The sequence below is a fragment of the Nerophis lumbriciformis genome, linkage group LG14, assembly GCF_033978685.3.
Source record: "Nerophis lumbriciformis linkage group LG14, RoL_Nlum_v2.1, whole genome shotgun sequence".
Taxonomy (NCBI): Eukaryota; Metazoa; Chordata; class Actinopteri; order Syngnathiformes; family Syngnathidae; genus Nerophis; species Nerophis lumbriciformis.
In genome coordinates, this window is record NC_084561.2 from 26435019 (window position 1) to 26459573 (window position 24555).

The 24555-nt window shown below is 37.4% G+C and overlaps 2 protein-coding genes across 15 annotated transcripts in view; one reads left to right on the forward strand and one right to left on the reverse strand.

Moving 5' to 3' along the window:
• dock7 (dedicator of cytokinesis 7) overlaps positions 1-24555 on the forward strand; it is a 92834-nt gene that overhangs the window by 22879 nt on the left and 45400 nt on the right. For all 14 annotated transcript variants that reach the window (XM_072914668.1, XM_072914669.1, XM_072914670.1 and 11 more), the window contains exons 6-22: positions 421-633; positions 2065-2150; positions 2241-2307; positions 3605-3754; positions 3873-3953; positions 5669-5831; positions 6333-6475; positions 7119-7212; positions 7311-7473; positions 17026-17143; positions 17230-17300; positions 19057-19195; positions 19441-19542; positions 19650-19736; positions 20173-20404; positions 22998-23162; positions 23720-23889. In XM_072914668.1, the coding sequence (XP_072770769.1) occupies positions 421-633; positions 2065-2150; positions 2241-2307; positions 3605-3754; positions 3873-3953; positions 5669-5831; positions 6333-6475; positions 7119-7212; positions 7311-7473; positions 17026-17143; positions 17230-17300; positions 19057-19195; positions 19441-19542; positions 19650-19736; positions 20173-20404; positions 22998-23162; positions 23720-23889 (2244 nt within the window). The remainder of the gene's footprint in view (positions 1-420; positions 634-2064; positions 2151-2240; positions 2308-3604; positions 3755-3872; positions 3954-5668; positions 5832-6332; positions 6476-7118; positions 7213-7310; positions 7474-17025; positions 17144-17229; positions 17301-19056; positions 19196-19440; positions 19543-19649; positions 19737-20172; positions 20405-22997; positions 23163-23719; positions 23890-24555) is intronic.
• angptl3 (angiopoietin-like 3) lies at positions 10568-14212 on the reverse strand. Its single transcript, XM_061975683.2, has 7 exons — positions 13607-14212; positions 13094-13204; positions 12819-12927; positions 12599-12712; positions 12356-12451; positions 11919-12191; positions 10568-11835 (listed from the first exon to the last, which is right to left on the reverse strand). Exons 1-7 carry the CDS (start codon positions 14129-14131, stop codon positions 11651-11653), a joined length of 1413 nt encoding a protein of 470 aa, XP_061831667.1. The 5' UTR covers positions 14132-14212; the 3' UTR covers positions 10568-11650.

The following is a 24555-nucleotide window of genomic DNA, read 5'->3' on the forward strand; positions in this document are numbered from 1 at the left end:
TATACAAGAAACAAAAATGGTAAAAATCCGCACGTGTAAGCTTCATCACGAAACTTTGTCAAACATTTGTAAGTAGATATTGTACATTAAGATATTTAGTTTGTTTTGTATTGAAATTGCAGATGTCTTTCGTATTTGTGGTCGTGTTTTTGTCTAAGAGTAACTCTGGGCGATCAGAGCTCGTTTAAGACATGTAGCCCTAAAATTGACCATTACGGGGCGATAACGCTACACCTTAGGTTTATTTGTTTTGAGACATACCATTTTGAGGTAAATACAGTCGACTTGGTTATAGTCTTAAATAATTATTCTATAGAATCTTATATTAATAATAATTTAACCATATAACTGTCCTAAATATGCTGTCTTGAGCTTTTGTACCAATGACATTTATACTTTTATACAATGGTTGTTTTGTAGGATGACTTAAAGCGGCGGTCAATGTCCATCGATGACACGCCTCGGGGCAGCTGGGCATGCAGCATCTTTGACCTGAAGAATTCCCTCCCTGACGCTCTCCTCCCTCATCTCCTTGATCGCGCCCCCAATGAAGAGATTGACAGACACAATGAGGAGCACCGCAAGGCCAACCGCCATCGGGAACTCTTTGCTCTGCACCCAGCTCTTGATGAGGTATAGTACATACCTCTTCATACCACTATGCAGCAGTACTTCACCTAAACACAAGTTATTTGACCATTATTCTTTTGAGTTCACCATAAGTATAACTCCCGGTGACCCATTTGTGAAACTGCATGTTCGTAAAGCCTAAACTGTCTGTATATATACACTGTATATTTTAATTTCATGTTTGGTGAATTTGATGAAACTCTGACATACATCCATATACAGTAGTATCGCGACTTGCAAGGTTAATAATCTGTTCTATGACGAGAATCATAACTCAAATCACTTGTATCGCAAATCAACGTCTCCCGTTGAAATTCATTAAAATACATTTAATTGGTGCTTGGCGTCCCCCAAAATGACATGCCCAGTAACATACCTTTCAAAAAGAAAAACTTTTAGAGATGAAATATTGTATACAAAAAAATACAATAGAATGTGGTACAAACAACTTCAGTAGTTTTATGAAATATTGTTATGATTATGTACAAATTTTACCTTGGAGAGTGGACTTCTATGTTATTGCCTTCTGCCTTCTGAAGCTGCTTCTCTTCTCAAACACACTATCAGCAGCTGTTCCATATTTTCATAGGTGAATGTGCGTTGTTAAGGTATAATTTTAACATTGCTTGCTGGCGTTAGACTCATGCTGGTTCACTATGGTGCAGACTGGCATGGATACGCTCAAATTGCTTTGTCAAGTTGGCAACATGCTTGGTCATGTTTTTGATTATTTATTTCTTTAATTCAATCAATATCATCCACTTATTATTATGGCGATCTCTCACTATGAGATAACATTAGCGAGTAGCACCTTGATGTTTTGGGCTGCCCTTACGGGGTTTACTTTGGCATTTGCTTCGCTCACTAATGGCGGGGATGTTTTTAACTCCAGTTTTTGCTTCTAACTTAAAGCATAACAATTAGCCGAGAGACAGCTCTTCTCTCAAAACACTCTTAAATTGGGGCACTCTTACGTTAAGGTACAAATGTACGGCTCAACAGTTAGACGTTTGTGCGGTCACAAATAAAAACATTTAACACAAATATTACATATAATCAGTGCTGTCAAATGATATTTTTTTAAAGTCAGATTAATCACACTTTTGAAATTGCAATAATCATGAGTATTCACAGTTGTTACAAAAGCATTGCTCAACTTATCGGTGGTACTTTTGTTGACAACAGTGCCGCCGGTCGTCCACTGCTGTTTGTCATTCTCCTAGTATTAATGTTGCAAGCTGCTGCCTCAAAAACATATTTTAATTTTAGATGGTTTGCCTCTTTAAATAGTTTATTGGGTGCAATTTACAGGCAGTTAAGATACAATTGTTTTTGTTAGTCATGATGTTGGTTTATTATTTTATTAATAACATCAATAATTTTAGGGCGATAGACACAACACAACAGTTGTATGTTTATGTGCCCCCTGTGTAGGAGGACCCCATTGAGCGACACTGCGTGCCCGAAGTACCCAAAGAACACTTCGGTCAGAGGTTACTTGTCAAGTGTTTGTCCTTAAAGTAAGTAGTGGGAAGACTATTTCTGGGTCCAAAAATATTTTTTATTTAATGGAGCGTTTGCTGATCCACTCTCTTTTTTCCCCGCTGTAGGTTTGAGATCGAAATTGAACCCATATTTGCTAGTTTGGCTTTATACGATGTCAAGGAAAAGAAAAAGGTAAGCTGTTATTCTTCCATTGCTGAGGGGTGGGAGTGGAGCCTTTATTAAATCACATTTTGGACGACTTAAGTTTTGTTGAACTACAAAATGTTACCTTGTTGACCTGCACATTGGAAATGAGTATCTGTCTGAGGAATACCATATTTGTCGGACCATATAGCTCACCGGATTATAAGACGCACTGCTGATACGCTGGTCTAATCAGCTCTATTTTCATACAAAAGGCGCACGGCATTATAAGGCAAGGCGCATTAAAGGGTTGTATTATGATTATGTATTATGATTTTTTTTGCATATAAAACACTTCCTTGTGGTCTACATTTTGCTGGTTCTTTGGTCAAAATGTTGCATAGCTTATGATTTACAGACCATCTTCAAGTCGATTTCTGATTGCCTCTACTGGGTGCGCCCTTTTGTGGGCAGTCTTATTTACTGGGCTCCGCTTCGACAGCATATTCTCCTCGTGATCTTTGTTCCACCGGTAGTTTTTAGCACTTCCATAGCAAGTCTACTGACATATATAAGTTAGAAATGTACGCTACTTTATATTAGAAATGGAAACAGTGGAGGATGAATGCCTCACAATAAGAGAATGGAGGAAAAAGGAGGACCTGATTGACTACAGCGCGCACTACAATGGCGGACGCGCGCATATTTTTTAGTAGAAACCAGTAGGTAAGAAAAGTTGGTTTTACATAATATTTCGAAACAAAACCCCAGATAATGTATCATAATAGGTGCTATTTTGGGGTCCTCATACACACACCATAATAATACTCATTTGTTTAATCACAGTACCTATGACTACAGTAGACGTAATGCTCTGAATTCCATCAAGCGGTGCGCCTTGGTAACTTACCCTAGTCGTACTAAAACATTTTGACAGATTTCTGTGTGCTGTGTGTAATGTTCTATATTCTCAATGAAACGTCAAAGTTTTGGTGTTGCTTGTCAGCATCAATTATTAAACAGGCGTCAGTCAACCTGCGGTTCTATGTGTGTCTGGCATCTACTGATCACACTTATCATTACACCATGCACCAAATAAAATTGCTTTGAGGTCCGTAAGCACTGTCAATTTTTGAGAAAATTAAAGGATTTTAGGTGTGCCTTATAGTCTGAAAAAAATGATAAATGACAAGCCCTTCAGGGAAACAAGCGACATTTTAAACAGAAAACATGTCCACTTACCAAACGATTACATCATTATTATGTAGTATAATATCATGCTTTTTGAATGTGCATTTATTCAATTAAAATCCAATTTATGTCTATATTTCTATGTGTTCAACAGATATCCGAGAACTTTTTTTTTGACCTAAATTCCGAGCAGACAAAGGCTATGTTGCGTCCACATATTCAGACTGCAGCCATTTCCACATTGGCCCGCTCTGCTGTGTTCTCCATCACATATCCCTCTCAGGATGTCTTTCTGGTCATCAAGGTCAGACACTCATAATTTTTCTGTTGTTTCAAAAATTAATCATGGCATTGACTTCTATGATCATCTCCTTGCTGTGTTTTGGGATAGTAATTATTATTATTTTTTCTTAATCTCTCAGCTGGAAAAAGTACTGCAGCAAGGAGATATTGGGGAATGTGCTGAACCCTACATGGTCTTCAAAGAATCAGATGCTACCAAGGTACAGTTACTCAGAAAACCAGCATCTTCATATTTTGCATATTTTAAAGAGTCTCTTCTGTATGAGTCACAGAGATGGTGTGGGCACCAAAAAGTATTATGACTTCATCATCATGCTAATGCATATTTTCCAACTCTAGGCTGTATTACTTTAACTGTTTATTGGATCTAAAGGAGACCTATAGTGGTTTTAATCCACATTTAAAACACTTATTTGTGGTCTAGATAATATTTGATAATTATGCTTTGGTATACATTTTGCATACATTCTTTAAGCCCAATATATGGAAGTAGGAAGATTTTAGGCAAAAGAAACCTCTGTTAAACGGGAGCTGCACTTTAAAAAAAAAAATCCCTATCATTCACAATCCTTGTGTAAGACAAGAACACACTTTTTTTATTTATTTATGCAATCTAACTCGTAAATAAACACTAGCAAGTCAGCTAACAATGTAAGTAATGGGATTCGCTTTGTTGCGGCTACAAAGCGCTCTAAAACATCCTAAAACCTTCATCACCGTCTTATATACATGCTGTAAGTACAGTATATGTAATGTAGTAACAGCACATTCATAATAACATGTAATATTTACCTATTTTGCAAATTTTAAGCATATGACTGTGAATTAATTACACAGGCATTATAATGTTTGCTATTACCTTTGACAATAACAACTACTACTCATGGCAAATTTCATGAGCCAACAAGGACTACTTGGAGACAAACGATGATCCAGAACCTTCTATTTTTTAGCCTGAATATGAGGACAAGCTACAAGTTTTAGAAGCTAAGTGATAAGCAGATCCAGCAAGTGGCACTATTGCTAAGTGTTAATCAAGAAATACAAACTACGATCATGATGAAACAATCACTAACTGTACAATATCTACTCTTAGTGGGATGCCGAGTGATGGAATTCATATTTTTTCCTTTTCGATGAAGAATTAATCATAATCCTCATGCAGGTAAGAAAACAGACAAAAACGAAAAAGGCGTCTTTTCGTATCTTTTTCGCCATCTATGGGTCTAAGTTGAATGTCAAAGTTGACCAACTTCTCGGTTAATGGCCACAGCCTTGTACTATACAAGTGAGAGGCATGATTTATAATCTACAATGAACTTTTACCAACTTAGAGGCGATGCAGCTCACCAGCTCAATAGGTAAATATAGCAGCACAAGCCAGTTCGCTGTCTGTGATCATGGCGCCGCTAAAAGTAGTCCATCTGCGTTAGCACTTATAATAACAAAATCGATAATACTTGGTTAATAGTCAGGTTACGACATATAAATAGAATATTGTTGGCGGTTTTTGGATGTTTTTTTAGAGGGCTTTATGAACGCAAGAATTTGCTACCATTAGCTGATTAGCATTGTTAGCGACCTTGTACTTGCTGTATATTACAAATTAGAATCCATAAAAAAAAGAAAGACATACAGTATGTGTTCTTGTCTTACATATACATGTAGATTGTTAATGATAGGCAAAATGTAAAAAATAAACTGCAGTTCTCTAACATTATCTGAGAGGCTGTGGTTGTTGCAGCACAAAATAACACAGATCAGTGGTGACCTACCGACATGACACTGATTCTCATAACAAGAAGTGTGAGATGGAAGAAAAAAAAAACATTTAGATGCATAATAATTCTGCACTCTAAAAATTGTCCAATAAGTGTGCACACCAGTTATGGTGGGTGGTCTCTCTTTTTTGTAGAATAAAGAGAAATTGGAGAAACTCCGCGCCCAGTCCGACCAATTCTGCCAACGCCTGGGCCGGTATCGCATGCCCTTTGCTTGGACTGCGATTCACCTAATGAATATTGTCAACAGTGCTGGCAGTCTTGAGAGAGATACTGAGCTGGAGATGAGCCTTTCAGGTCTTTTTCTTTTAATATTCTGTGCGTGTGTGTGTGTTTGTGTGTGTGCGTGCACGCATAGAATCAGTGTTTGTCAGTCTTGCTTGTGCAAAAGAGGATATAACCGAGGTCTTGTGGTCATGCACAAAACTCATAGCTTTCAAAATATTGCACTTTTTTTATCTAAAAAACAACTTTGCATTGACAAATAATAACTAAAGCATACTCAATCACAACAAAATGTCTTTAGTGTCCAGTCATATTGATTTCTATAATTTTATTTTTGGGTTTGACCCTTGGTGGTTTTCTAACTCCTCACTTCCATGGGTACCAGCTAGCAATGGTGGAAGAATGTTATTTCTAGGAAGACTGTATATTTTGTGTTAATTTTAAAGCTTAAATGTAATGCAATGGTTAATCTTTAGCCCAGTGGACTAAGTTTGGAAACAAGGTTTACGAGAAAATATTTTAGCACATTCTTAATTTTCTCTTAATTTGTTGGAACTTACTTTCTTATTACAGAGAGAAAAGGCTCATGGTCAGAACGGAGGAACTCAAGCATTATGGGAAGACGATCGCTAGAGAGAACCACAAGTGGAGATGAATCATGTAGTCTCACTGGTTTCCGACCTGCTACTCTCACCATCACCAACTTCTTTAAACAGGTCTGCACAGCCTCGTCTCTACTCTTACAGTGGTACCTCATCTCACGAGTACCTTTTTACTTGCGAGTATTTTGAGATACGAGCGGTCTCTCTGCTTTTTCTTATGCTTGAAGTTACAAGCATAATTTGAGTTACAAGCTTTCTCGCTGCTAGATAGCGTACCAAATGCCACAGTAAACGCTGTATTACCTGCCCCAAAACATCCAGTCTTACTTGCTAGTTAGATATTGAAACCAAACCTTTGGCAGCGATCCAGCTTTCATAGCCTTTTAGCAGACATTCCCCTCTTACTGAGGTGTGCTTTTCTACCCACAGCTTGGCTTCTTGCGCATGCCTGAAGCTTTTCTGGGTGTCTAGGGCCTGTCTTCCCGAGTCTGTTGCCCCGCTGCACTACAAACCAGTTCTGTTCTTTCCGGTCCTGCTGCTGCCCATCTTCATGTAATAGTAAAACATCGCCTAAAAGGACTCTTCTCCCTGACTACGCTGATTGTGGGAGATAGCATAGCTCGGAATAACGGCTTTTTCAACACCATTGTTTGCGGCTATTTTAGTCTTATTGACCAGCAGTTCGGTCCATCATCGTTTACTTGGCTCATTGTACGTGTTGAATTGTTCAATCTCATGATCTGCATTTTGGCTTTAGGAGGGTGATAGACTGAGTGATGAGGACTTGTACAAATTTCTTGCTGATATGAGACGACCTTCTTCAGTGTTGAGGAGACTCAGACCCATCACAGGTATAAACATCTCATAGAAGAGAGAAGAGTGCTCTTAGACGCCCCTTGTAAAAATCAGTTGGTTGACTAAACGTACTCTTACTGTCTTTTCCCTGCAGCCCAGTTGAAGTTGGACATTTCCCCAGCTCCAGAGAACCCCCACTATTGCTTGACACCTGACCTTCTGCAGGTTAAACCTTACCCAGACAGCAGAGTGCGACCCACCAGAGAGATATTGGAGTTTCCTGCCAGGGATGTATATGTGCCAAACACCACATACAGGTACAGAGAAAAACATTTGCACAGTCTACAATCGTTCCCCACCTTTAAGTTTTTATAAAATGCTTTGGAATGTTATTGTATCATGTGTGACTGAGTAGCAAAAATCAATCTTATTAGCCTAAATACTTAGTTTCCTGGCTGTTATAAATCCTCACTTGTCAGAACTTCATGTAGAGATATCGCAACATGGAGGTTTATACTTGTAAATGTAACCTTAGAGGAAAGGCTCATTTAAAACATTTGTATGCACATACAACACTGAAAATGTTGAGTGTATCAGTATGTGTAATTAAATTATGGAATGGATTAGGCAAAGAAATCAAACTGTAGTACGGTAATATGATCCAGTATAAAAAATTGTTCAAACTCAGTGTTTACCAAGTACAAAGAAGAAGAATCCTGATTTTTTTTTTTTTATACTTTATTGGAAAATGAGAATCTTATTCTTCTTATCATGTAATTTTTAACTCATTTAACTATTTATTGAGAACTTTATTTATTATTTGTGAAGCAAATTTTGTATAAATGGACAACAGAAAGTGAATAAATATGTTAATTGCTATGAAGTGGAAAAAGGGTTAGGATTAAATAAGCTCTGCTTCTTCCTGTAATGAGAAACTGACAAAAATGTGATGTATTATATAGAGCTGGACAATTATGGCAAAAATAATAATCACAATTATTTTGATTGATATTGTAATCATGATTAATTACACAATTATTCATTAATTTGAAAACATGTGTATTTATTGTACCACCAAAACTCAACTTTGAATGTAGTTAAAAATAAAACGGATATTCGTAACAAATAAACCACAAGTAAAATAATAGCAATAAAAACATCTAAATAGCAATAGCAATATAAAAAACAATACAATTTAGTTTTTACGTTTTAAAGTACCAGTAGAGTGGAAAAACAATTTGACTTTACATGCTTATTTGTGTTTCATTGTATCCATTAAACCATATCCAATTGTATATACAATCCACAAAGTATGTGAAAACACCGTTTAAACATTACAAAATGCCACAACTTCAGTCAGCCATTTTGAATATTGCGCTCTGAATACCCTCAGCTATTTTCGGAGTTTGACGTCACAGTAGTAACGGTTCTGCACTCTTACAGTCATACTGGAAATACGCAAATATTGGAAAGAGATGTGGTGCTGCTGTTGTTGACATACTGGGCCGACGGCTGCTTCTGCTTTGTCTCAAACTTGCTAAAAGTAAATTCTATATTATAATTCATGCAACTGTCACTTGGTAGTAGACAAATGTGGCCATGGTCTGACAGGCTGGTCGACTTTCACATTACCGAAATGGCGAAATAGACCCCACAATAAATCTTTTTTAACACTTAGTGAGGATTGCGATTGAATCTTTATGTGAGCGTCCCGTTGGTCGGCATCCCAGCGCAAGTGGAAATACTACAATAAGGGTTTGTATTACTGTGGTTTGTTATTGTTAGTTTGTATGTTCAGCACCTAGCAATGATGCGGATGCTAGTGTCACAATGAAACTGCATCCATCACTCGGCTTCTAAAACGTATTGCTCATCCTCTTTGTGTTAGGGCTCAAGAATATAAGGTCCTGGATCATAATTTTTCCAAAAGTAGTAGTTGTTGGCTCTCACAAAGTCTGCTTGATTAGCATTATTGATAGGGAAGGGATCTGTGGTTCCTAGCGTGACGTCACGTAATCACGTGACTGGCTTCCCCATTATCTCTCAAAATGGCTCTGGAATCTCCTTGAAATTTATACTATTTTGATCATATTTATTCATTTGCAAACTTTGAAAGTCTTTTGGTGTCATAAATCAGACATATATGATAATAGCTTCAATATAGAGGCAACTTGTTTTTTCCACTCTGCTGGTACTTTTTTATTTAATTTTTTTTAACCTTTTACACTTATTTTACCACCATAGAGTGTGTGCTTTTTGTGTCAAAGTGTTTTTTTGTTAATGCAAAATCTCTCACATTTATTGGTGCAATATGTCTTTGGACAAATTTGACCAGTATTTTAGGTCAAAGCACAAAAGCAGATGTGTAAATATATCAATAAGCGCTTTAAAGTTCATTATGCTTGTGTAAGATACTTTTTTGAAACCTTTAAATTGTTAGTGCAGTCAGACCGGATGTGGCGCACCACGCTATTATTGTAAAGGGGTGAAGTGTGCTGCTGTTCTTAGCTTAATTAATAACTGGGATTTATATAGCGCTTTTCTAAGTACCCAAAGTCGCTTTACATGTAGAACCCATCACATCCAGCTTGTCGTGTGGAGGCGACTTGAGGCTGTTTAAACAAAAATAGAGAGCGCCTCCCAAGTTGCGACTGCTGCCATGTTTGTAAGTTGATCCTACATCGATGATGTAGTTCACAACAACACAAGCAGATAAGATGTGTTGTGGTTGTATGGATTGTTATCGCTAGTTTTAGCTTCGTTGTTAAGTCGCAGCTTCTAGTGACCGCCCCAAAATTGTTAAGGATGGGGCAGTTGCGTGTTTAGGGGATTGAGTGGTCCCGAACACATTTTCTCTAACAGATGTTTCTTCTCCCGACAATGACAGCATTTTACTGCCTTGATATTCTGCATTTAACACCAGATTTCGTTGTATTGGCCAATTATGGGACTCTGTCCACTGTTACATCAATGCAGAAATCATATGCCTTATTTTTTTGTTGAGTGTAGTGATTATTGATTAGGCATACTAGCGATGTGTCAAAAAATAAGTAGCAACCATGGTAAGATCCCAAACTTCCAGTAGACAAGCTTTTTTCACTCATTCGCTCGTCATCCGTTCCACCGTTAAAAGCTCTGAATTTTTTTCTGATTATTATATTTTCATGATCGTAAAAAGCCATAATCGAAATCAAAATTTGATTAATTGTCCACCCCTAGTATCATATTGTAACTGTATGCATGTTGGAAATAAACTTAAACCATAAACCATAATGTTGCGTAGGCTGTTGGCCCAAGTACGATTTTTGTCATTGCCATTTCAATAGATGTCACTATTAGTTGCAGCTGATATAGCTCTGCTGTCATTTAGCATATTAGTTTGCTTATAAATCATATGGTTTACAAAGGGCTCCAAAATTAAAGCAGCAATATACATTTTGTTTACCGTGACTCGCAGGCCAGCAGACATTGTGATTTTCCACAATTTTGGTAATGCAAAAGTGATACATAAAATAGTATTTGTACTTTGTACTTAAAAACATTCCATAAAGATCTCAGTCATTTGCTTGTTTTTCTTTATTAGGCCATCAGTTTTGAAAGACCTACATTGTCAGCGTGTATGAGACATGATGTATGACAAACATTTACACAACTTTTGTTTACAATGGGCAAGGGTCAATATGACCCAATATTAGAGATACACGTTAATTATGTCTGTTTTACGATAATACATAGCAAAATTACAGGTGCATGATTTAAATATTTCAATGAGTAAAAAATGACAACAAATCATAAAAGAAAACACTTTACAATACATCTCACTACCAAAACAAAATACAATTTAATATTTAGGCTGGGTGCCTAGTTAAAGAAATGAATGTGTGTGTGTGGGAAACGGATCACCTGTCTGTAAACTATACTTTTCGACAATGTGAATAGTGTTTTGTTTTTTATTGTTTCTTTGACTTGTTTTTACCTTTTTTGTTTTGTCCTAAGCTACTATAACATGCCAAAGTAGACTTAGACACCTTCATGTTCACTTACAAGTAAGGCAACTTGGATTTGCTTGTCAGTCACTCCTTTGCTGTTTTGCCGTCTGCTGCTTTATCATGACATCGTAGACAGCACAATCAATCAATTTCTCCATGTTGCAAGTGACTCCTAATGTTACGTGAGGACAGCTCCTCTGCCCGAACTGGATCAGACCGATTAGGTTGATGACCTGTCTGGCATTAATCTATCATTTCTCCATAGCAGTACTATCATTTGTGACGTCCTATTTAGGTGCAGTACAACAGCCTCTACCAAAAAGCTTTAAAGAAAATAACCAGTTTGATACAACATCAAGAATGTGGTGGCATACAGGATATAAGCATACATACTGTATATTTTAGTGCGTTCCCTTTTTGGTTGAGTGCTGCATATTGGTGTTTATTTTTTATTTTTTTTAGATACTGCCTGTGTTGTTGTAATGGTCCGCAGGGAATGTTAAGTTCAGTTAAAACCTTCCGCAGTTGTGAGTCGTTTAATGGAGAGCTTGGTCTTCTTGAGGGAATATGCTACCCCGTTGCCAGGTTTCCAAGGAAGGCCCCTCCTTCTTGAAGAAAGACCCTTTGCTCTAACCCAGACGTACCTTCCATTGAGGTTGTTTTCTCCGCACCCAGAGAACCACCAACCACCTGTCAAAAGTTTGTGAGAGGCTAGGTCATCATGGTAAACATTCTGCTGATGCTGTGGGTACTTAAAATATTATATACAGTACCTGTGTAACTGCGTGCACAGTTAGGGTTGTGTTGGTTGTCGTTATTTTTATCTTTTGTGAAGAAGTTCACATTAGAACTGTTGGCCATGGCATCAACCAGGTCACCAGAGAAGTGGCTAACACGGAGGGTGTAGTGCTCAACAGGACCATCTAGTGAGAAGTGGTGCTCAGCCCAGTGCTTATCCTCCTTCCAGTCCTCTAGATCAGTTCTCAAAATGTATCCTCCTTGGTGTGTAAGGCTGTGGATCTTCTTTAGACCCAACCAGAAGTCCTCTGCATAAGACCAATGCATAGTAGTTATTTTTAACAGCTTCAGTAGAATCTGCCTAGTTTGTTCTGATAAGCTTTAAGCAGCAGTTTACATGTATATATTATCAATAGTTTAGAAAGCAATTTTTGGAATGTTTTAATTATTTGGTGTTTATAAGGGTACTTACTTTCCAGATCTCCAAAACCCTTCTCATACTTTTCCCAATTCTGGTCAAAATCTACTGAACCATCAACCCTGCGTTGGATCACAGTTGAACCTCCATCTAAGAGTGTATGGAAATATTTTTCTCTGTAAGGTTTGATGCCAGTTTACACAAGAATCCAGAAGTGTTTTTGTTTTATGATATATAGAGACTTTTGAATAGAAATACTGTCACTAATAATGTATGTAAAGTAAAAGTTTCACCCACCAGCACTCATTTCACAGTAAACGTTGAAAGGCTTAGATTGTTTTGGCTTGATGACATAGACTCCACTCCTGCTCTTGTTTTTTTCAAACAACTCACTGCAGTCAATGGGGAGATCTGAAATAACCAAGACAATTCAAGAAAGTAAGCTAAATCCACTTTCACTTTCCTTTACATTTGAATAGTCATTAAAGGTATGTTAAGCTTTATGTAATAATGTTACCATTTATATCCATGTCAGTTGAGTTTGTCAAGTCCTCAAACATATCTGGAGTTGTCGTCTCTGAATCTACTGGCTTATCAGCTGTGTCTTGGAAATTGTCATAGTTGAACTACAACACAACACCATTACATTAACATTATTAGGCAATGTTATCTGCAAACTTTCTACATGTTTGTGTCTCCTCATCAAATTACTTCATAAACTAAACTTTTGCACAAGACAGTTCCTTAAAATTCTAATTCACTTTGTTTTGACCAAAACAAAAGGTTGTTTACCTTGTCCTCCATAATTTTGATTTTTATTTTCTGCTGGTCTAGTTGCTCATGCTGGTCCTGCACAGCTTTGAGGAGACTCGAAATAGTTTTCTCTTGAGTTTCAATCACGTCCTGAAAATGACAGGTCAAAACTGAAATTATAATTGCTTTCTCATTTACAACCGAATGTCAGTCTTCTCCAGTTTTACTTAAATATTAACTCAATAAGGTACAATAGTAATATTACATTATTTAAAATAAACCATACTAATTTTAGCCATCACCAATAGATGATAGTTAGACTATTAATCCTAAGAGAAAACATAGGCTATATAAGATTTTTGCAACAACCCTGCATATGTGCAGTGTAAAACATGTATGTGTCAAGTACATTACTGATTTATAGTAAAGAATGCAGCACCACTATACAGTTATCTTAACAGTTCTCTTTCTCTCTCCTAGTCACTGTCAAGAATTAACACATTGTTTACCATGACTTGTGCATTAGTAGAAAAATAAATTTGGTTCCCTTACTTTGAGCGCTGTAATTTCTTTGATCTGGTCAGCAGGGATCATACTCTGGGATAGCCCCTTTAGTGTCTCCTCAAGACTTCCCACCTTACTCTGCAGCTGTGCACGCTCCTGCACAATGTTGTTGATTTTCGAGTTAATTTCCATAGACAGGTTCTTGATCTCATCATTGTTGGCTTTTAGGGCACTGGTTGTCCTCTTCAGCTCTTCCTCTTCCTCCTTGATCTCTGATGTGACCACTGAAAGCTGGTAAAAGGACCGGTCAAAAATATTAAGTTTTTGGAAAATGTCATTGATTTGGTTCTTGGTCTTGTGAACAAACTCCCGTAAGCTCTGACCCAGCTGCAGAAGGCCATTTGCAAGTAGGCGAACATCATCGAGCATGGCAAAGCGAGACATTGCCTCTGTAGGACTTGGTTCTGTTGTAAGGTTTTCGAAAGGTAGTGTGAGAATATCTTCTTGACCAAGGTTTTTCAGAGAAATCGCAGCAGTAGAACTGGCTAGCAGCAATAATAGGCAAAACTGCATGTTTCTTTAAAGTTTTTTTTGCTATACTTGTTGTCTAAATGTACTAGGGCAACACTATTTGCCTTCTACCCTGCTCCCACACTTCCATGTAACTTAATGTGAGATGCATGCTGCCCCATGTTATATACTGCCCACTCCCGAGAGGAGGGGGACCAAGTTGATCATTAAACCCTACCAGTTTGCTGCTCACCTCCCCCTAAATCCCCCTGCAGTCCTCCCCCTTCTGAACAAACAAATCACTGCCATGAGCAAATGACATACCTCCCCCCTCTTTCAACCCATTTACTACAATCCCCTCTTCATACCACATCCCAGTACTCCCTGTGCTGCAGAGCTTTAGCTGATCAGCAGAAAGCCAACAATGGCGGTCACAGGTGTTAGATGGATTGGCTGTCCGATCAATCTTAAAATTTAGAACCACACGCATACTTTACCCTGATTGATAATGCTATGTATAATTAATGCTCCCGTGCTTGATTTAGCTTCATGCTGAGTCAGCCTAGCTCCAGCCTCTCTTTGAGTTCAGCAGAGTGGTTCTGTCATTTGTGCCAGAGTTCAGCTATTGGGCATGAAATATGTTGACATGGTTGGACAGTGTATACTCATTATCTTGATTTTATACTGCTTGCTCATCATATTTTTATTTTTTTTTGACTGCTTTTTTTTTTTTTCACCATCCATCCATCCATCCATCTTCTTCCGCTTATCCGAGGTCGGGTCGCGGGGGCACCATGTGACGTTTAAATTCTAAAAAGAACAACTTTAATTCCAATATTAAGCATCTTCATAAAATGAGAGTTGACTAATCACATACATTTCCCATTAGTGTTATTGCAACTAAAGTGATACATATTTAGCATGATTACTATGACTTAGCTTATAAAGCTAAAACCTTCATAGAAGTATGTGACCTATTTTGTGCTTTTTTTTATTGTATTGAACTATTCTCACTGGATGTGCGTTTGTGTAATAAAGGGGTCATGTTTGTTTTTTGTTTTTTGTACATTTCAAACACTAACTTGTGGTTTACATAACATACGATGGTAGTGCTTTCGTTAAAATTTTGCATAGATTGTGTATTACAGACCACTGGGATTTCGCGGGTCAAAAAAAATCATTAGAATCTTTAAATGGATTTTGCGTAAATTGAATTAAAAAGCATTACATTGGATGTCCAGATGCATTTAAACAATTAATACAATTTTAGGCCTCGGCTGATTGCCAATAAGTCAATTAATCGAACGATGAATGAAAATTAACTCAGTAATTTTGCCGTTATTGATAAATTGGTACGTTTGTGTTTCTTTTTTTCCCCGGCTCTGGCTTTTAAACTGGATATAAGAGTTCTCACTCAGTGCATTGCTCTCAACACACGAGCATGTTTATCCATCCATTCATCCATCCATACATTTTCTACCGCTTGTCCCTTTCGGGGTCGCGGGGAGTGCTGGAGCCTATCTCAGCTACATTCAGGCAGAAGGCAGAGTACACCTGGACAAGTCGCCACCTCATCGCAGGGCCAACACAGATAGACAACATTCACACTCACATTCATACATTAGGGCCAATTTAGAGTTTCCAATCAACCTATCCCCAGGTGCATGTCTATGGAGGTGGGAGAATTTGAAAGTAGAATTACAGGAACAGATTGAACCTTTTGTCAGTCATCCACAATCTTTGTTTGGGTACAAGCACGCGGGACTTACTTGCAATTTTTGTCCACATGTTTTCCTGTGTGAGCAACCGCAACTCTTGTTGACCAGCGAGTAGCTTCCAGAGAGAAAGCTTCCTGTACGTAGTTGTAGTTGTAATAAACAATATGCAGCGACACTCGCTTTAATGTTGGCGCAGAAACAAATCATTTTGCTACGATATCGTAGAAGACTTTTGCGAAGGCCAAACCTATAGAATGCAATTGAATTGTTCAATATGAAGCATTATAATATATAAAACAACCTTCTCCAGTGTCTCATTTCCATCTCTAATACAGTATAAGCCATCATCTAACATTGGAAAAGTGAACATTTGCTTCCAGTGGTGTTGAAGCTTGGAGAATAGTTCTGTGACTGTTTTTAACCAATTCCATTTTAATTGGACTATGTTGTCCTGGTGAGAAGCATTCAAATATAACACCAGAGAGATTCCCATACTTCTTTGGAATTTGTGTTTCCAGCTGTGATCTCTGTAGACATATCCCCAACTGAATCAACCACGTCACTGTGGTTTATAGGCTGATCCTAGGTTACTTGGCACTTCCTGACATGCGGCGTGGTAACTCTTGTTTTAGTCTTTTTACAAGGAGCTACAAAGGGCCAAGGATTCTTAAACTCAAACCCCTTGTATTTTTAATCACATTTCTTCCAAAGCCTTGCCCTCTCAAAACACCAGCTGGTTTTTATTTTATAATTTGGCCAAGACCAGCAGATACAGTACATTCACCACTTGATTAAACATACCTTTTTCTAGGTAAATTAGATTTAACACCTTCCTGTTCAATAATAATAATAATAATGGATTAGATTTATATAGCGCTTTTCTATACACCAGAGACTCAAAGCGTGCACAGAAAAGTGAGAACCCATCATTCATTCACTCCACATTCACACCTTGGTTATTACAATATTGATGCCATTGGTGCAAAGCGTGTTGCTGTGTATCATACGCCATGGCCAACCGGTTTACTTACTTAAAGAGCTCAGAGGGGACAGAAACTTTTCCCTTCCTGCTCCCAAAATGTTGAACTATTTCCCCCTTGCACATTTGACAGGCCTTTTTTGTCTACTTTTTACTCATTTGCTTTGAGAAGTAGAATACATTTTTATTTGATGTATATTTTATACATCTATATACATTATTCACATAAGCTCTTCTGACTTTGTATGTTTACTTTGCAGAAATCTGCTGTATGTGAACCCTCAGAGTCTCAACTTCGCCAACCGCCAAGGCTCGGCCCGCAACATTACGGTGAAAGTTCAATTCATGAATGGAGAGGATCCAAATAATGCTATGCAGGTATGACATGCTTATTATGCAGTAATTGCTTGTTGTATTTATGCTTTAGCACTTTTAACAATTCTAACATGTAATTATATCTCCAGGTGATCTTTGGGAAGTCAAGCTGTGCTGATTTCTATAAAGAGGCCTATACTTCTGTAGTGTACCACAATCGGTAAGGACATGCCACACATGTTTGGAATAAACGTGACCTTTATAATGTAGTTTTAAGCCTGAGCGATCACCGATTTGTTCACAAAAAATTTTATTGACATGTTTTCCCTATTTTTTTAAATAAACTAATAAATACAAATGACAGAGATGTTTAAAAAACAGTTTTGCTTTTATTTGATCAAAAGTAGTAGTTTGAAAGGAGACGAGTAATTCCACAATTTCCAGAGTACACGGCATGAACATACTGTGCATCTTACGGTTAGCAAACTTATTGTTTAATAAAATTGTTCTTTTTCGAACAAACATGAATTGCACTTTGTAAAGAGTAGTTCTCAAAAAACTTGATTAAGGCCCAATCCCAATGTTCCCCCTCACTCACTACCACTACACACTCGAAATTAAGCAACAAGGGGTAGAGCTTTGTCATCGTCCCTAGAAATTGGGACACCACTTGCTACGTCACTGTATAGTTTTCGTTCGGTCACATGAGCGACTATGTAGTTACGTTTGCACATTCGTCCCGACACCAATATTTTGGTACATCGTTATGTGTTTCTATACTTTTTGATACTTTTCAAAATAAAGACTACCACAAAAAATGTCATTTTGTGAGAATTTTGTCATGGCAATACCACGATATTTACAATTTGGTTACATCCCTATTAAAATGCACACTTAAGTTTTCTGTGTTAAATTTAAATATTTCTGAAAACACAAATATAACATTGTGTAATTTATGCAAACAAACATACATTATAGGGCTCTAGTTTTTAGGACGTGGATTCTTTTAATTTTTTAATCCAACTTTGCAGCATGCAGTCACTTGTTCTGCGTCTATTGCTGCAAATCCAAGCCACCATGACAACACAATTTTGTTTTGCTCTCGTTCACGTTAGCAGCAGTAACGATGTTTTTGCTATGTGTGTGGGTATCTTTCACGGTGGAGGGCAGAAGCTCCTGGGGGAGAAAAGTATGCGGGAGCAGGAGGAGAAAAAAATTTATATTTTACTTTTTAAAAACATCTGCAACTAAAAACTTGAATTTATCAATGAAATGCAATTATCGCCCATGCCTATAAAGTATATACTCCATATTTACTGTAAGATCAAATAAATCAATTCCCCTAAAATTCATTAATCTCCTTCTTTGCTTGAATTAATTTGTTTGATTTCATATTTATTTGGTTATATTTTGCGGGTTATTATTTTTTTCTTTCCAGTGGCTCCCTAAACATCTTAAAAAAAGAAATGTTTTCAGATAATTCATTAAAAGCCCCAAATTTCCATGATAACTTTATGTACATTTCTTACCGCAACTTTACATTACTTTTGACCTAACAGAATGTTTGTTCCTGTGAGAAATAAGTCACCCCTTCAGTTCAGTCAGAGGCCTGTTTTTGATCTGTGTGGTTTAGTTTTGTATATTTGTCAGCAGACTATAGTTCCCCACGGGACTATGAAAATGTGTTAACTGCAGATGTTACATAATGTTCTTCCTTTAGAAACACTTGACTCCATTTGCTCCTCTGTCTTCAGTTTTCCATTATAAGGGGACTCATTTCAAATAATTAAAATATTTGCATATTTATATAAAACACTTGTTTAAATCTTACGCAACAGACAAGGCCTTCTCATTATTTTCCAGAATAAATCAACCAAAAATGCCCTAATGCTTTTATCTATGTTTTGACATTTTTGGTAAGTTGATTTAATTATAGGGTAACTTCAAATGGTTAACACTTGATTTTTTTTTGTCAGATCCCCGGACTTTCATGATGAGATCAAGATCAAGCTTCCTGCCTCCCTGTCAGACCACCACCACATTCTCTTCACCTTCTATCACGTCAGCTGCCAGCAGAAGCAAAACACACTGCTGGAGACCCCTGTGGGATACACGGTAGGTTTCAATCAAGGTAAAGCAAATATAACCAAACAGGCTATTACAATGACAATAACCATTTATGTATATATAAATGTATAAATTCATGTATAAAAGTAATCATTATAGTAGGTTTCCCCACACATAGGGTTTTTTCTCACTCACTGACTTTTAGGCAGATTTACATTGATGATAGATTTGACATTGATGTCGTGCTGTCACTTGCAATAGATAATATACAGAGATTCTTTATTTTCTTTTAGTGGATCCCTATGTTGCAGAATGGACGCTTGCGGACAGGCCACTTTTGTCTGCCAGTGTCACTTGAAAAACCACCACAGTCGTACTCGGTACTTTCACCAGATGTAAGACAGTATTCTCTTTACAGCTATTTATTTTAATATGATAAACATTTCACAACCTATTGCCATAATCACTGGTAAAAAAAACACCCTCTATTATTGGAATTTAGGTTCCCCTCCCAGGGATGAAGTGGGTGGACAACCATCGCGGAGTATTCAATGTGGAAGTGGTTGCTGTTTCAACAATCCATACTCAGGTACCGGTAATTGCAATATTTTCTTTAAAAGATAGTGTCTAACCATCATTACATCTCTTCTTTGCGTTAATGTGAACTATATATTTGTTTTATAGTTTAATGTCAGCAGAAAACGCTAATAAACTGCACAGTTAAATTTGTACTTCAACTAAAAACATACACTGTAATTTATCACCATCACCAATACATTAGTGGCTAAAGTGCACCAGAGGCCAGTGATTCATCTGTTTTGTCAGGGATGGCTGATGACTTTACAGTGTGGCACAGAAGACTTTTCCTCTTTACTTTAACTTTCCAAATCTCTTTTGAAGTCACAGTATATTTAATCTTTATCCTATAGAGATGTACTTTTTGCATCCATCTTTTTCGGTGTAATACATTTTTCTGTTCCCTCTTGTACCCTGTTTGATCAAACGCTCTCATTCTGTTATTCTAGGACCAGTACTTGGATAAGTTCTTCGCCTTGGTACATGCCCTTGATGAGCACATGTTCCCAGTCAGGATAGGAGACATGAGAATCATGGAGAACAACCTGGAAGCTGAGCTGAAGTCCAGCTTGGCTGCTTTGAACTCTTCCCAGCTGGAACCAGTTGTTCGATTCCTTCACCTTCTACTTGACAAGTTGGTGTTGCTTGTGGTCCGACCACCAGTCATCGCTGGACAAATTGGTATGTTACTGCATTCCGTAGACACTTACTAAATATTCGGGGGTAGTAGAATTATACGGTTCTGATAGAGTCTGAAAATCTTCAATAATGCAGGGGTGTCGTAAGGTCTGGGAAAGTGATGATGATGGCGAAGTGCCCGTGACTGAAGGGGGCCCTAGGAAATAGTAAAACACTAGTATATTATAAATAAAATCCCTGGCAGCACAGTTTATGTTAAGTGAACTAAGTACTGCTCAGTGGCCTTGTGGTTAGAGTGTCCGCCCTGAGATCGGTAGGTTGTGAGTTCAAACCCCGCCCGAGTCATACCAAAGACTATAAAAATGGGACCCGTTACCTCCCTGCTTGGCACTCAGCATCAAGGGTTGAAATTGGGGGTTAAATCACCAAAAATGATTCCCGGGTTCACTGCTCCCCTCACCTCCCAGGGGGTGATCAGGTGTGATGGGTCAAATGCAGAGAATAATTTCACCACACCTAGTGTGTGTGTGACAATCATTGGTACTTTAACTTTTAACTTTACTTTGTCTAGTATTCAGTGCAATAGAGCTCGCTAATTTAGAGTCATTAAAATCTGTATTTCAAAGCCCATACATTGTTTTGCATTTACTAAATGATTACTAATACTATCAGGGTTTCCCCCAGCTTGAAATCTACATGTTGCGGTGTGGGCGTGGCTCGGGACGTGGTCAATGTGACATCATCATATTATTTGCATAATTGTTGATGATGCTTTTATATATATATATATATATATATATATATATATATATATATATATATATATATATATCCTAAAAATAATTTCTATACATTTAAAAATACTACTAATTACTAATAACAAAAACTTAACATTTTGTCATATCGTTTTGCTCTATTTTTATAATAGTTATTATTGTACAATGTAACACGGGCTATAAGTGGCAGCTGCTGGTCTTTCAAGTAGAGGAAACTGATTTTCAGGTATTCTTAAACATGAGTACAGTCTCCAACAACAGATAAAATATATAAACATGCTAGATTTTACAAAGAAAACTTCACTTAAAAAAAATATAGATATCTCCCTATCAACAGCTACTCTTAAACATGAGTACAGTCTCCAACAACAAATAAAATATATAAACATGCTAGATTTTACAAAGAAAACTTCACTTAGAAAATTATAAATATCTCCATATCAACAGGAACAACGGAATGAAGGTTAAAAATGTGTCCTTGTTTTGCCGCCAAGGCTCCAGACACTTGCATGCGCCTTGCTTACGGATGATCAAAGTTTTTCAGTGACCACATTTTCTGTGCATCACTAGTCAATAGTGTTTAAAAAATATAGGCTATATATCCATTCATACAATTTATTACCTATTGTGTTTCCACGTAAAAAAAAAAATCCTAGTTTTTAAGGCGTGGCGGCTTCAATTTAGCCGTGCCGCAGCGCCATGATCAGATACATATAGTGGAAACCTTGACTATTAAGTGAGGGTGCACAATAAATATGGTACAAATAATTACCAGGCCAACATGAATAATTATCACAATCATTGGCGATGTATGTTTAACACACAAGGATTTGACTTAGTAGAATGTGTCTCATTGTTCAATGTAAGAAAAAAAGAAAAAGGCAACAACTGCGAGAGAGCACAGAATGACGTCAAACTGATAATTCATATAAAATTTAAAGATGGCCCCGATTAAAAAACAAAAAAAAAAAACTGCTCCAGTGAGACAAGATTACGTCTGCACTGTAGAGGGGGTGAAGGTGACCAAATTAAGCGTTCCTAAATGCTGTCAACGACCTTTCGTAAATTTCCCCTGAGCTCAATGTAAACAAATAACACGTCGATTGTTAGGGAGTTTTCGGTTGTCCCGATACAACTTTTTCACTTCCGATACAATATCGATATTGGAGCTTTGAGTATTGGCCGACACCGATATTAAACCGATATATCAGCATAAATCATAGTAAATACTTGTATTATTTTGTAGTGTGGAATGTTAGAAAAGTCTTGATCAAGTGGAATTACTTTGAGAACAATAGTAAACTTTTTGACATACTTACACCATCTTAAAATTTAACTAGAGTGGTAATTTGGGGGGAGGGAGACATTGAGATTCAACACATCAAACCTCATCAGCCACTTGAAACTCCAGCATTGCTAAAGAAGCTGCACTTCTAAAGAAACTGCCCCAAATCCAGCCGCAAAAAAAGGTGTGCACAAACTACAGGTAAATATAAATTTGTAAAATAATAGATATAAATAAGTTATCTGTATCATATCTGCTTGAAAATAAAATCTTGCATCCCTACTAAGTTAAAAAGGTAAAGTATTTCTTAACATCAATAGGGTTTTGTTTGTTTTGATTACATATTTAAACCATACGTATATTTTTTATTTAATCAAATCCTTTATTTCAAAACACCCGCACCTAATAATTGTTACTCTGCACTTATTGGTGACTAGTAATAACTATTAATTAAGTAAAGCCTCACTTAATATAATGTGCAGGTTTTGTATGCATATCTCAGCAAAGGGACTGACTGTATCATTTTAGTAAACTTTGCACTTGTGTCTGTTTGTCTGTGGTTTATGTGTTTTAGTGAATCTTGGCCAGGCATCATTTGAGGTTATGGCATCCATTGTAAACCGTCTCCATAAGTACCTTGACACCAGCCAGGACATGCACGGTCGCAACAGCCTGCTGTCTTCATACATCCATTATGTCTTCCGGTTGCCCAGCACCAACCCTAACGCACCTTCTGCAGGTATTTAACCATGGAAACTATTTTACTTCAGAGAAAACTACTTTTTTTCTTCTTCTTGTTTTTACATTCAACCTCAACAAATCCCTTGTCTCTATCTGTCTGTTAAACATTTTCTACCACATTTTTACATTTCTTTCTCCTTCCACAATATTTTTTCTTCTGCCTGCCTACTAAAGCCAAAACATCCTTTTCAGGTAGATATGGTCCACTACATTTTTTTAATGTCACAAAATGTTCCTTTAGCTCATTGTTTGCGCTTTAATTTGTTATCCCTGCTGACATTTCACATTTCTTTTGAATAATTACTGTGAAGGATTTAGTGGCATCTTTTGCTATTTATGCAGATAGCAGCCATATTTATATACATTGATTCCTATTCACTAATTCTGTCGCTCCCCTTTTGCAAATACAAAAGTATTACTTAGGTTAAGAGGTAACAAATTCCATTGACATTATTGCAAGTATAGATGTTCTCTCTAAGAATCTGCCCATATGAGCTTGTGGCTAGACAATGTTAGTAATAGTAGTTGATTTCTTCTATGTGTGTGTTGTACCAGGCCCTGGAGGGCTGGGAGGTTCTGTTCACTATGCCACCATGGCTCGATCAGCAGTTCGACCAGCCAGCCTTAACCTCAACCGCTCTCGTAGCCTTAGCAATAGTAACCCTGATATCTCTGGTACGCCCACGTCTCCTGACGATGAGGTTCGCTCCATCATTGGCAGCAAGGTAAGTTTGTCAAACATGCATGTGGTGCTAACTTTTTTATCTCAGAAATCATTTTTAGCCTGTTTTTTATATACATTATAAAGCAGTATGTACAGTCGTGGTCAAAAGTTGACATACACTTGTCAAGAACATAATGTCATGGCTGTCTTGAGTTTCCGATAATTTCTACAACTCTTGTTTTTTTGTGATAGAGTGATTGGAGCGAATACTTGTTTGTGACAAAAAACATTCAGGAAGTTTCGTTCTTCTATGAATTTATTATGGGTCTACTGAAATTGTGACCAAATCTACTGGGTCAAAAGCAGTGACGTGCGGTGAGGTTGATGGCTGGTGAGGCACTGACTTCATCACAGTCAGATTTACAAACATATGAACCCTAAAGAGTATCTTATTCACCATTTGATTGGCAGCATTTAACGGGTTATATTTAAAAGCTCATACCAGCATTTTTCCCTGCTTGGCACTCAGCATCAAGGGTTAGAATTAGGGGTTAAATCACCAAAAATTATTCCCGGGCGCGGCGCCGCTGCTGCCCACTGCTCCCCTCACCTCCCAGGGGGTGATTAAGGGATGGGTCAAATGCAGAGGACAAATTTCATTACACCTAGTATGTGTGTGACAATCATTGGTACTTTAACTTAACTTTAACTTTACACATGCAAACTG

What these genes read in the sequence shown, in the direction of transcription:
- angptl3 (XM_061975683.2), bottom strand. Translation starts at nt 14,131, where the DNA reads ATGCAGTTTTGCCTATTATTGCTGCTAGCCAGTTCTACTGCTGCGATT. An exon ending in TCAAAATTATGGAGGACAAG is followed by an intron (nt 12,928 to 13,093) that starts GTAAACAACCTT and finishes GTTGTGTTGTAG; the next exon opens with TTCAACTATGACAATTTCCA. An exon ending in CTGTGCACGCAGTTACACAG is followed by an intron (nt 11,836 to 11,918) that starts GTACTGTATATA and finishes AACTTTTGACAG; the next exon opens with GTGGTTGGTGGTTCTCTGGG.